Source organism: Asparagus officinalis, unplaced genomic scaffold (genome assembly GCF_001876935.1).
Source record: "Asparagus officinalis unplaced genomic scaffold, Aspof.V1 AsparagusV1_Un309, whole genome shotgun sequence".
Lineage (NCBI taxonomy): Eukaryota > Viridiplantae > Streptophyta > Magnoliopsida > Asparagales > Asparagaceae > Asparagus > Asparagus officinalis.
Window position 1 is genome coordinate 65,448 of NW_017972574.1, and position 13,885 is coordinate 79,332.

General features: G+C 44.2%; 1 protein-coding gene across 1 annotated transcript; it reads left to right on the plus strand.

Moving 5' to 3' along the window:
- Positions 1–10,464: 10,464 nt before the first annotated feature.
- On the plus strand, positions 10,465–11,748 carry LOC109827583. The gene has a single exon (XM_020394586.1). It carries the CDS (start codon positions 10,465–10,467, stop codon positions 11,746–11,748), a length of 1,284 nt encoding a protein of 427 aa, XP_020250175.1.
- The last annotated feature ends 2,137 nt before the right edge of the window (positions 11,749–13,885 follow it).

The following is a 13,885-nucleotide window of genomic DNA, read 5'->3' on the forward strand; positions in this document are numbered from 1 at the left end:
ATGTGCTCACCATCATGTAGCTTGTGCATATAAACACATGGGTCATATGGGCTCCTCGTGTACCCTCGGCCAATCATAAAGCTGTCGAATCTCTTATACCACTGTCTTGGTGACTGATTCAAACCATAAAGAGACTTCTTCAGCTTACAAACCAAATCTTCCTTTCCTGCAGCTTTGAAACCCTGGGGTTGTGTCATGTAGATCTTCTCATCTAAATCACCGTGTAGAAAGGCTGTCTTCACATCCATCTGGACCAAATCCAAATCCAACTGTGCCACCAACGCCAATAAAATCCGTATAGACGAATGCTTCACAATGGGTGAAAATACTTCGTTGTAATCAATGCCCTCAAGCTGTGCATATACCTTGGAAACCAATCTGGCTTTGAACCTTATGTCCCCAATAGAAGATCCTTCCTTCTTCGCATATACCCACTTGCAACCTATAGCCTTCTTACCCTTAGGTAGATGTGCAAGTGTACAAGTATCGTTCTTCTGAAGAGACCGCATCTCCTCCTCCATAGCTTCCCTCCACATGATCGAATCGAGGCTAGACTTTGCCTCCCTGAATGTGGCTGGAACCATATCATCAACGACCTCCACTGATAATGCATATGCGACCATGACATCATTATACCTAGCTGGCCGACGAGTCTCTCTCCTCGGTCTATCTGCTGTAATGGACCCCTGAACATGACCCTGTTCATGAGTCCATTGATCCACTGTATCCTGTATTTGCCCGGCTGTCATCTCATCTCCTCCCAGTGTCACCTCTGTAGGAGCCTCGATGGATACAGTGCTCTCTGGAGTGAGTGGAGTCACATCATCCTCCACCTGCTGTGATATCTCTCCTGTCTGGTCTCCCTCCACCTGCTGAGGGGCTCGAGGCCTCATCATGTACGCCTCATCAAATGTGACATCTCTGCTAATAACTATCTTCTTGTCCTGTGGATCCCATAACTTAAAGCCTTTGACTCCATCTCTAAATCCCACAAAGACTTCTTTCCTCGCTCTCGGATTTAATTTACCATCACTGACATGATAATAAGTTGGACACCCGAATATCCGAAGCGACTCATAGTAACTAGCCACTGAACCAAACCAACGCTCCAAAGGAGTCTTCCTGTCTATCGCAGTGCACGGCAACCTGTTCACGAGATGGCTCGCATAAACTACCGCCTCGGCCCAAAAGGATCTAGGCAATCCACTCTGTGTCATCATACACCGCACCTTCTCCAGCAAGGTACGGTTCAATCTCTCAGTCACCCTGTTCTGTTGCGGTGTCTCTCGAACTGTGAAGTATTTTCTAATGTCGTGATCCTAGCAAAACTGCAGAAACGGATCACTCTTGTACTTTCCACCGTTATCTAAACGTAGAGTCTTCACCTTTCTACCCGTCTGCAGCTCCACTTTCTTCTTCCACTCCACAAAAATATCCAGGACCTGATGTTTATGCTTCATCGGGTATACCCAATTCCTCCTGGAATAATTATCAATGAAAATGACAAAATAGTTGGCCCCCCCCAAGAGATGTGTTCTTGGAAGGACCCCAAACATCTGTGTGAATGTAATCCAAAGTACCTCGGGTGTTATGAACAGCGGTGCCAAACTTCACTCTAGTCTTCTTCCCAAGTACACAGTGCTCACACAGCTCCATCTTACAGGTCTTAGCACCTTTCAATAGCTCATGTTTTGCCAATGACTGTAGGGACTTATCACCTGTGTGTCCAAGTCTCATGTGCCATAAGGTGGTAGTGTCCTCCTCTGTAGTAATAGAAGCTGCTAGACCCCCTGTAACTGTCTTGCCCTTCAAGTAGTATAGGTTGTTTTCCCTGACACCTCGCATTACCACCATACCCCCTGTAACTGTCTTGCCCTTCAAGTAGTATAGGTTGTTTTCCCTGACACCTCGCATTACCACCATATAACCCTTTGTGACCTTCATTGTAGCATCCTCTAAGATCACTCGATATCCGCTGCCTCCAAAGTCCCAAGAGAAATGATGTGCTTCGTCAACTGTGGCACGAACCTTACTTCCTTCAATTCCCTCACTACACCATCATGCATCCTAATCCGGACTGAACCAATACCACCAATAGGACACACGTGGTTATTACCCATAAGCACGACATCCCCTCTTTTCAGCTCCTTAAAGCTAGAAAACCACTCCCTCTTCTTAGGGCAGATGTGATATGTAGCTCCCGAATCCATCATCCACTCCGTGGAATCTGCATAGCAAACTGATGGTAACGCAGGGCATGAATAGCCTGAAGAATCTGAATCTGAATGCTCACCAATAGCTTTTGCAACATTCACTTCTGAAGCTTGTGCAGCTTTCCCCTTATTCTTCCCGGCTTTTTCTTTCCACTTTGGGCAGTCAATCTTCCAATGTCCTTCTTCTTTACAATACCGACATTGATTTCTACCAACACTCTTATAGGCACTCCTATTCTTTGACTTTGAGCGGTTGAACTGGTGACGGTTTGGATCTCGGCCTTGAACTGCTAATGCATCTCCCGATGCCTTCTCGGATGGTTCACCATCATTCTTCCTCAACTCATAGTTCACCAAAGCTGAGGTCACCTCCTTGTAGCTGACTGTAGTTCTTCCATTGATCATAGTGAGAACGAACGTATCATAATCATCTTCGGGCAACGAACACATAAGTAGCATCGCCTTGTCTTCATCCTCAACTATAATATCAACATTGATCATATCTGAAAGTAGCTTAGTAAAGTTGTTGACATGCTCCCTGATGGAAACCCCTCTCTTCATCTTGAACTGGTAAAATCTCTTCTTCAAGTGAAGCCGATTCTCAATGCTCTTCGTAAGATATTTCTCATTACATCATAAATAAGATCTGGCGTCAAGCATGACCTAATAACACCACAAGCTCTACTGTTCATCTTCCTCCAAACCTTATCCTCCAACTCAGCGGGTTTCTCTTTTAACTCAAGAGTCTCCTCCAAAATCTGTGCATCCAAGGCATCCATCACCTGACACCTCCACAATCCAAAATTGATCTTGCCGTCGAACTTCGGAATATCAATCTTTGTGTTATTGATGCTCAGACTCTGTATCACCTTTGTAAGAGACGAACCTGACGTGCTTGCATCTCCCATGTTGTAGATCTAGCTCTGATACCAATTGTTGTGCGCGGCAGAAGCTTTTCTTGTGCAACACGAACAATAACTCGAACTAAGTCACAACTAATATGCAAACACAACCACAGCAAGAACAAATAATTTACGTGGTTCGGCAAGTTGCCTACGTCTACGGGGCAAGGGGGAGGGAGTTCTTACTATTAGAAATCAGAGAATACAAGTAGAGTTACAAATCTCTCAGATCAAACCCTAAAACAAAGCTCTTGATCTCTCACAACTCTCCCACAATTGGATGCAACAATTCTCTCTCAAAGACTGCTCAAATTCGTCCTTGCATAATCCTAAACACTCCTACTAGTCTTCGTGCACGTTCGCGGTCGATCGCGGCGGTCCCCCGCCAGTCTGCCTAGCTGATTTCTTTGTTGTTTTCCTGTAATTCTTCATTTTGGCTAAGAGGATGATGGGCTATTCTGATGACTGCATTTAGAGAGGGGCCTAGCTATCAAAATCCGATATGGATCGGAGCAGAAGGATGGAATCTCTACATGGCGCTCTGCATTTTATTTAAAAAAAAATATTTTTCTTTGGCCCTCAATTGTGGTGGTTTTAGGACCCTGAAAGAAACAAGCCACGGGCAAAGCGGATTTTTGGGAGTTTTTGTCTTTTCTTCCCATTATTATTTAAGTAATTTATAGGGATACTTATTCGAGTTTTTTCCTTTTTTTTTTAAGATGGCTCAAGGATAAAACAAGGGAGTGCACGTAAATAGCACAATTTCTCTTTCCACTACGCACCCGTGAAGAGATTTATGCAAGTACTTTAAGTCTTTAATGGATGCAATTATCTTTTATCTTTTCCGTTTCTTTACTTGTCGTCTACCATTTCAACGTTGAGAATGACTGCGTACGCATTTTGTCTAATGATCAATGGAAGAGGCATTGTAACTAAACAGTCGAGATCACTTTAGAGCATCTGGAAACTGAATAATCAATTCATAAGTGCCCGGCCCCCTTTTTTCATTTTTTCACTTTGTTTTTAGTTTATTAAACTTTCATATAGATGTTTTCATGCGGGTCTACTCTCTTAGTCATCTTTCTTTTGCTTCAATCATTCAGCAGCTCTAAGCGTTTTTAATTTACTGCAAGCCAACCCCACATGTCCCTCAATTGCCAACCAGAGTCACCCCATTCTCCTTTCCGAACCAAAAAGACTTGCTCGCACTAATTAACAAGCTATAGTAATAATCACCAGTAATAATTAATAAGCATTAATTTACATCAAAATACTTGGTTGGTAGACGTGGGTCATCTTTCAAATTGTTGAAACATATCTTGTTTTTCTCCATAATCCGTATTGTTTGTGTTGCTAACTTATAAGTCTTAATTAATGTAAGAACCCATGATCATTAACAATTGGGTCATCATCTGCAGAAGAATTTCAATCATCGTAAAATATTTCAGATCGCCACATGAATGCTCCAATAACGGGGACGAATGAGATCTAACGCCTAGCATTCTTCTCGAGAACAAATACACAATACACGCTCGCCCATGGAAATTTTACATTTTACAAGCCCTACGTCCTGGCTCGCCGTCGAAGCGAAGACACACGTGTGCACAGCATGCCGCACGTGCAAAAACTCTCTACCCTCTAAGTCATCCCTAATTACATAATTAGAGCAAGTGCAGCAAGCTCCCAGTTGGGAGTCCTAGTCAGCATGCTCTCAAGAGCTCTCAAGCCATCTAGAATAAAAAAATTAATAAATTATGTCTTGGGAGGCACTCTTTCTTTTATGGAGCTCCAACAAGCTCCTAGTTAGGAGCGCCAACAATATCAAAAAAAACCCTCTTCTATTTTAATATTTTACTCATTACTTTTAATTATATTTAAACCTCTTGTATTTTATTTCTAACCGTTGGATACGGCCTTCGAGGGAGCGCACACAAAATTCGAGGTAACCCACGGTCTTCGAGGGAGCGCACACGCTCTTCGAGGTATCCCACGGTCTTCGAGGGAACGCACACGGTCTTCGAGATAACCCGCGGTCTTCGAGGGAACGCACACGGTCTTCGAGGTAACCCGCGGTCTTCGACTCGTTGTAATCAATGCCCTCAAGCTGTGCATATCCCTTGGCAACTAATCTGGCTTTGAACCGAATGTCCCCAATAGAAGATCCCTCCTTCTTCGCATATACCCACTTGCAACCAATAGCTTTCTTACCCTTAGGTAGATGTGCAAGTGTCCAAGTGTCGTTCTTCTGAAGAGACCGCATCTCCTCCTCCATAGCTTCCCTCCACCTGATCGAATCGGGGCTAGACTCTGCCTCCCTGAATGTGGCTGGAACCATATCATCAACGACCTCCACTGATAATGCATATGCGACCATGACATCATTATACCTAGCTGGCCGACGAATCTCTCTCCTCGGTCTATCTGCTGCAATGGTCCTCTGAACATGACCCTGTTCCTGAGTCCCATGATCTACTGTATCCTGTATCTGCCCATCTGTCATCTCATCTCCTCCCAGTGTCACCTCTGTAGGAGCCTCAATGGATACAGTGTTCTCTGGAGTGGGTGGAGTCACATCATCCTCCACCTGCTGCGATATCTCTCCTGTCTGGTCTCCCTCCACCTGCTGAGGGGTTCGAGGCCTCATCATGTACGCCTCGTCAAATGTGACATCTCTGCTAATAACTATCTTCTTGTCCTGTGGATCCCATAACTTGAAGCCTTTGACTCCATCTCTAAATCCCACAAAGACTGCTTTCCTCGCTCTCGGATTTAATTTACCATCACTGACATGATAATAAGCTGGACACCCGAATATCCGAAGCGACTCATAGTCACTAGCCTCCGAACCAAACCAACGCTCCAAAGGAGTCTTCCCGTCTATCGCAGTGCACGGCAACCTGTTCACAAGATGGCTCGCATAAACCAACGCCTCGGCCCAAAAAGATCTAGGCAATCCACTCTGCGTCATCATACACCGCACCTTCTCCAGCAAGGTACGGTTCAATCTCTCAGCCACCCCGTTCTGTTGCGGTGTCTCTCGAACTGTGAAGTGTCTTCTAATGCCGTGATCCCGGCAAAACTGCAGAAACGGATCACTCTTGTACTCTCCACCGTTATCTGAACGTAGAGTCTTCACCTTTCTACCTGTCTGCAGCTCCACTTTCTTTTTCCACTCCACAAAAATATCCAGGACCTGATGTTTATGCTTCATCGGGTATACCCAATTCCTCCTGGAATAATCATCAATGAAAGTGACAAAATAGTTGGCCCCACCAAGAGATGTGTTCTTGGAAGGACCCCAAACGTCCGTGTGAATATAATCCAATGTACCTTGGGTGTTATGAACAGCGGTGCCGAACTTCACTCTAGTCTTCTTCCCAAGTACACAATGCTCACACAATTCCATCTTGCAGGTCTTAGCACCTTTCAATAGCCCCTGTTTAGCCAATGACTGTAGGGACTTATCTCCTGTGTGTCCAAGTCTCATGTGCCATAAGGTGGTAGTGTCCTCCTCTGTAGTGATAGAAGCTGCCAGACCCCCTGTAACTGTCTTGCCCTTCAAGTGGTATAGGTTGTTTTCCCTGACTCCTCGCATCACCACCATAGAACCCTTCGTGACCTTCACTGTAGCATCCTCTAAGATCACTCGATATCCTGCTGCCTCCAAAGTCCCAAGAGAAATGATGTTCTTCGTCAACTGCGGCACGAACCTCACTTCCTTCAATTCCCTCACTACACCATCATGCATCCTGATCCGGACTGAACCAATACCACCAATAGGGCATACGTGATCATTACCCATAAGCACGACATCCCCTCTTTCCAGCTCCTCAAAGCTAGAAAACCACTCCCTCTTAGGGCAGATGTGATATGTAGCTCCCGAATCCATCATCCACTCCGTGGAATCCGCATAGCAAACCGACGGTAAAGCAGGGCATGAATAGCCTGAAGAATCTGAATCTGAATGCTCACCAATAGCTTTTGCAACATTCACTTCTGAAGCTTGTGCAGCTTTCCCCTTATTCTTTCCGGCTTTTTCTTTCCACTTTGGGCAGTCAATCTTCCAATGTCCTTCTTCTTTACAATACCGACATTGATTTCTACCAACACTCTTATAGGCACTCCTATTCTTTGACTTTGAGCGGTTGAACTGACGACGGTTTGGATCTCGGCCTCGAACTGCTAACGCATCTCCCGATGCCTTCTCGGAGGGTTCACCATCACTCTTCCTCAACTCATAATTCACCAAAGCTGAGGTCACCTCCTTGTAGCTAACTGTAGTTCTTCCATTGATCATAGTGAGAACGAACGTACCATAATCATCTTCGGGCAACGAACACAGAAGTAGCATCGCCTTGTCTTCATCCTCAACTATAATATCAACATTGGCCATATCTGAAAGTAGCTTAGTGAAATTGTTGACATGCTCCCTGATGGAAACCCCTCTCTTCATCTTGAACTGGTAAAATCTCTTCTTCAAGTGAAGCCGATTCTCAATGCTCTTCGTAAGATATTTCTCATTGAGTGTTTCCCACATCTTCTTCGCCGACGTCTCGTTCATAACATCATAAATAAGATCCGGCGTCAAGCATGACCTAATAACACCACAAGCTCTACTGTTCATCTTTCTCCAAACCTTATCCTCCAACTCTGCGGGTTTCTCTTTTAACTCAAGAGTCTCCTCCAAATTCTGTGCATCCAAGGCATCCATCACCTGACACCTCCACAATCCAAAATTGATCTTGCCGTCGAACTTCGGAATATCAATCTTTGTGTTATTGATGCTCAGACTCTGTATCACCTTTGTAAGAGACGAACCTGACGTGCTTGCATCTCCCATGTTGTAGATCTAGCTCTGATACCAATTGTTGTGCGCGGCAGAAGCTTTTCTTGTGCAACACGAACAATAACTCGAACTAAACCACAACTAATATGCAAACACAACCACAGCAAGAACAAATAATTTACGTGGTTCGGCAAGTTGCCTACGTCTACGGGGCAAGGGGGAGGGAGTTCTTACTATTAGAAATCAGAGAATACAAGTAGAGTTACAAATCTCTCAGATCAAACCCTAAAACAAAGCTCTTGATCTCTCACAACTCTCCCATAATTGGATGCAACAATCCTCTCTCAAAGACTGCTCAAATTCGTCCTTGCTTTACCCTAAACAATCAGGTTTTGAGTTATATACAACTCAGAAACGAAACGGATCAAAATCCAGAAAGCCCAGCCAAGAACATCGACGGTCGACCGCGACGGTCGACCGAATCTCAGTCCCGAGAGTAAAAACACTTACAGTCATCCACGATCGACCGCGGCGGTCGACCGCCAGCAGCTCCGAATCCTGGTAGTCTTCGTGCACGTTCGCGGTCGACCGCGGCGGTCGACCGCCAGTCTGCCTAGCTGATTTCTTTGTTGTTTTCCTGTAATTCTTCATTTTGGCTAAGAGGATGATGGGCTATTCTGATGACTGCATTTAGAGAGGGGCCTAGCTATCAAAATCCGATATGGATCGGAGCAGAAGGATGGAATCTCTACATGGCGCTCTGCATTTTATTTAAAAAAAAATATTTTTCTTTGGCCCTCAATTGTGGTGGTTTTAGGACCCTGAAAGAAACAAGCCACGGGCAAAGCGGATTTTTGGGAGTTTTTGTCTTTTCTTCCCATTATTATTTAAGTAATTTATAGGGATACTTATTCGAGTTTTTTCCTTTTTTTTTTAAGATGGCTCAAGGATAAAACAAGGGAGTGCACGTAAATAGCACAATTTCTCTTTCCACTACGCACCCGTGAAGAGATTTATGCAAGTACTTTAAGTCTTTAATGGATGCAATTATCTTTTATCTTTTCCGTTTCTTTACTTGTCGTCTACCATTTCAACGTTGAGAATGACTGCGTACGCATTTTGTCTAATGATCAATGGAAGAGGCATTGTAACTAAACAGTCGAGATCACTTTAGAGCATCTGGAAACTGAATAATCAATTCATAAGTGCCCGGCCCCCTTTTTTCATTTTTTCACTTTGTTTTTAGTTTATTAAACTTTCATATAGATGTTTTCATGCGGGTCTACTCTCTTAGTCATCTTTCTTTTGCTTCAATCATTCAGCAGCTCTAAGCGTTTTTAATTTACTGCAAGCCAACCCCACATGTCCCTCAATTGCCAACCAGAGTCACCCCATTCTCCTTTCCGAACCAAAAAGACTTGCTCGCACTAATTAACAAGCTATAGTAATAATCACCAGTAATAATTAATAAGCATTAATTTACATCAAAATACTTGGTTGGTAGACGTGGGTCATCTTTCAAATTGTTGAAACATATCTTGTTTTTCTCCATAATCCGTATTGTTTGTGTTGCTAACTTATAAGTCTTAATTAATGTAAGAACCCATGATCATTAACAATTGGGTCATCATCTGCAGAAGAATTTCAATCATCGTAAAATATTTCAGATCGCCACATGAATGCTCCAATAACGGGGACGAATGAGATCTAACGCCTAGCATTCTTCTCGAGAACAAATACACAATACACGCTCGCCCATGGAAATTTTACATTTTACAAGCCCTACGTCCTGGCTCGCCGTCGAAGCGAAGACACACGTGTGCACAGCATGCCGCACGTGCAAAAACTCTCTACCCTCTAAGTCATCCCTAATTACATAATTAGAGCAAGTGCAGCAAGCTCCCAGTTGGGAGTCCTAGTCAGCATGCTCTCAAGAGCTCTCAAGCCATCTAGAATAAAAAAATTAATAAATTATGTCTTGGGAGGCACTCTTTCTTTTATGGAGCTCCAACAAGCTCCTAGTTAGGAGCGCCAACAATATCAAAAAAAACCCTCTTCTATTTTAATATTTTACTCATTACTTTTAATTATATTTAAACCTCTTGTATTTTATTTCTAACCGTTGGATACGGCCTTCGAGGGAGCGCACACAAAATTCGAGGTAACCCACGGTCTTCGAGGGAGCGCACACGCTCTTCGAGGTATCCCACGGTCTTCGAGGGAACGCACACGGTCTTCGAGATAACCCGCGGTCTTCGAGGGAACGCACACGGTCTTCGAGGTAACCCGCGGTCTTCGAGGGAACGCACACGGTCTTCGAGGTAACCCGCGGTCTTCGAGGGAACGCACACGGTCTTCGAGATAACCCGCGGTCTTCGAGGGAACGCACACGGTCTTCGAGGTAACCCGCGGTCTTCGAGGGAACGCACACGGTCTTCGAGGTAACCCGCGGTCTTCGATGTTGGGCACGAAGTTCGAGGTATCGCAAACTTTGACCGTCAACCGACTGATGCCTATAAAATTCGACGGCTTCTCTCCTCAACCCATCATCTCCCAGAATAAAATGTCTAGCTCATCTAGCTCTAGCGATGATGAAATGATAAAGACGTTCTTTCTTATGGGAGCTGATGTCGTTGAGGAAGAAGAACAAGAGAAATGTTCAGCTTCGGTTCAACACAAACGACGTATCGTGCTCAATCGAAACCGACTGGAAGGCCACAATCGGTTATTCCAAGATTATTTTGCTGACGCACCAACCTATCCTCTTTATTATTTTCGTCAAAGGTTCAGAATGAGGCGTTCGTTATTCCTTCGAATCCACGACGCAGTCGTCGAACATGACAAGTATTTCGTCCAAAAGAGGGATGGTGCTGGACAGTTAGGACTATCTAGTCTTCAAAAGATTACTGCAGCTATGCGGATGCTCGCATATGGAGCATCCGCTGACTCCGTTGACGACTACGTTCGGATCGGTAAAAGTACGTCGCTTGAGAGCGTGAAGAGGTTCGTTCGATCAATTATCAACATCTTTGGAGAGGAATACCTTCGTGCACCGACTAATGAAGACGTTGCACGCCTGCTCGAGGAAGGCTCACAACGAGGTTTTCCTGGTATGCTTGGGAGCATCGATTGCATGCACTGGACATGGAAGAACTGTCCAACTGCCTGGCAAGGTATGTATACTGGACATTTTCATGAACCTACAATTATTTTGGAGGCCATAGCTAGCAAAGATCTTTGGATATGGCATGCCTTCTTTGGACTGCCGGGGTCTCACAATGACCTTAATGTTCTACATCGTTCACCGGTACATCGTTCACCGGTTTTTGCACAACTTGCGGAGGGAAGAGCTTCACCGTGCAACTATACTGTCAATGGCCACGAGTATAATATGGGATACTATCTCGCCGACGGGATTTACCCAGAGTGGTCCACATTAGTGAAGACTATTCCAGCACCTCGCGGAAACAAGCATAAATACTTTGCTCAACAACAAGAGAGCGCAAGAAAAGATGTTGAGCGAGCTTTTGGCGTGTTGCAAGCTCGATTTGCGATTGTTCGTGGACCAGGACGTTTCTGGCAACCTTGTGTGCTGAAAGATATCATGACAGCTTGTATCATAATGCATAACATGATCGTTGAAGATGAACGTGATTGTCAATTGGACAACAACTTCGACTTTACTGATTCGGTACCAGTCGTTGAACCTTCTCATGTGCAGACGGTGCCTCTAACTGAGTTCATCCAAAATCATCATCGGATCAGGAACACGCAAACACACAAATCACTAAAAAATGATTTGATCGAGCATCTGTGGCAGCTTAAGGGATCCATCGCCGAGGATTAAGTTTCTTTATGTCTAATGTAATTTCAGAAAAGGAGTTCAAGTTGTTGTACTACGCCAATTTCATTTTCAATAAAGTAGTTGTTTTCATTCAATGCCAAAATTTTCAACTTCAAGTACAATCATAAATCTAATATAAGATAATATTTGATAATTAGGAAGAACTAATGAGGATGCGATGCGAGTACAATATATGATAATTAGGAAGAACCCTTGGACATCCACCTCTCCAAAATCTCTGCCTGACGCATTTCAAAGTATTGACGTTGAACTGAATTGAGTGTTGAGAGATCGATCTTCATGATATCGTCATCTTGTTTCTTCTGTTTTAGCTCCATTTTTCTTTGTTGGTTTGCTTCATCCACGCGAAAGCCTCTCCCATAATGGACTTAGCGGACTCAGATTTGTCCACATTTTGTTTCCTCTTGAGTTTTGCCGCTTTCCTCCCTTCAGGCCTTGCTATAACATCATCCGAGTCAATGTTCAACTCGATGGGGGTCGCTGGCATGGAATTGTTTGGTGAGGAATCAGAGTTCGTGGTTCTTCTCGGCTGTGATCGTCATCCGAGTCAATGTTCAACCCGATGGGGGTCGTTGGCATGGAATTGTTTGGTGAGGAATCAGAGTTCGTGGTTCTTCTCGGCTGTGATCGAATCTTATTGTAAGATTCCATTTGTTGGATCCACTTTTGATGATGACGCAACTCAACCCAGCAATGGTCAAACACAAATGGTTTACCATAAAGAGATTGGTATAATTCTTTTACTTCTGCAGTCTACACAAGAGTTAATTTTAGAATAATCAAACATAATTAAACATATTGAATATGAGCAAAAATAATCAAACATAATTAAATATTTACCTGATCAATAATTCCCGTACCAGATCTTTGTCTTCCTTCAATCTGAGCAACGCACCCACAAAATTTGTTGACGGACAATTGAATCGTTGACCAACGATGCATCATTTGGTTTGGCGTGCGGCCTACGCCTTCTGTATAGAACGGCGGGTATAAGGTCGATCCTTCACCGGTAAGGAGGTCTGAATAAAAGTTTTGGGAGGGATCCATGAGATTTGTAATTTGATAGGGAAATATAGATTTTTTTTTTATGAGAGAGTTGTGTGGATTGTGAATTGTGGAATGTGAATTGTGAATTTATAGAGGTTTTTTTAACTGTTGAACAGCAATAAAATAGAGCTCCTGTCATTTTCACTCAACGGTAAGAATTTTTTCGCTCAACGTTTCATTTTTTACACAACGGTACTTTTTTTTCACTCAAACGATCATATTTTCACTCAAACGTTCATTTTTTCACTCAGTTGTCCAACAGATAAAACACAATACAAAAAAAATCTTCGTCAAAAACACCGAACCAGACTTCAAAAACCCGTGCCTCTTCTTCTTCTCCACGAATTTTCCCCCAAACCAAAACCTCTTCATTTCCCCCCAAACCCATGCCTCTTCTTCTTCTCCCCAACCCAAACCAGACTTCAAAAACCCACGAACCCAGAGACTGAACCACCGCCGTCCTTCGGATCTCTGGCTCCCCAACCCGCGGCCTCGGAGACTCAACCACCGCCGCCCATCGGAGTACAGACCAGCCGCCCGCGAAGCTGAAGTCCGTCGCCGCCGATCTCATCGATTCGCCATAAAAAGGTTCGATTTTTACTTCAATTTTGTGCTCATGTGCGAAGATTACTTGTTGGGGGGTTTTTTGTTAAATTCAGACCAGTTGGGAGCTCCCAAGCGCTCCACAAATTTGTGGAGCGCTTGGGAGCTCCCAACTGGTCTGAATTTAACAAAAAACCCCCCAACAAGTAATCTTCGCACATGAGCACAAAATTGAAGTAAAAATCGAACCTTTTTATGGCGAATCGATGAGATCGGCGGCGACGGAATGCTCTTACCCTCCAACATCCTGCTCCGTTTCTCCCGCTCCTCCTCCTCCTGTACACCCCCGGGAAAACCACTCCCACCTGGTAAAAAAGGGGTAAAAAAATAACTAAACGTCGTTAGAAGTCCGATATAACGACGTCTCTAACGGCGCCGTCACCGGCGTCCGAATGCTCTCGAAATACTCCTTGATACCAAAACCTTCTTCCCTATTCCCGTCACCGTCAGGTACTCTCACCGCCTCATC

Coding starts and splice junctions, on each gene's coding strand:
- LOC109827583 (XM_020394586.1), top strand. CDS start 10,465: ATGTCTAGCTCATCTAGCTCTAGCGATGATGAAATGATAAAGACGTTC.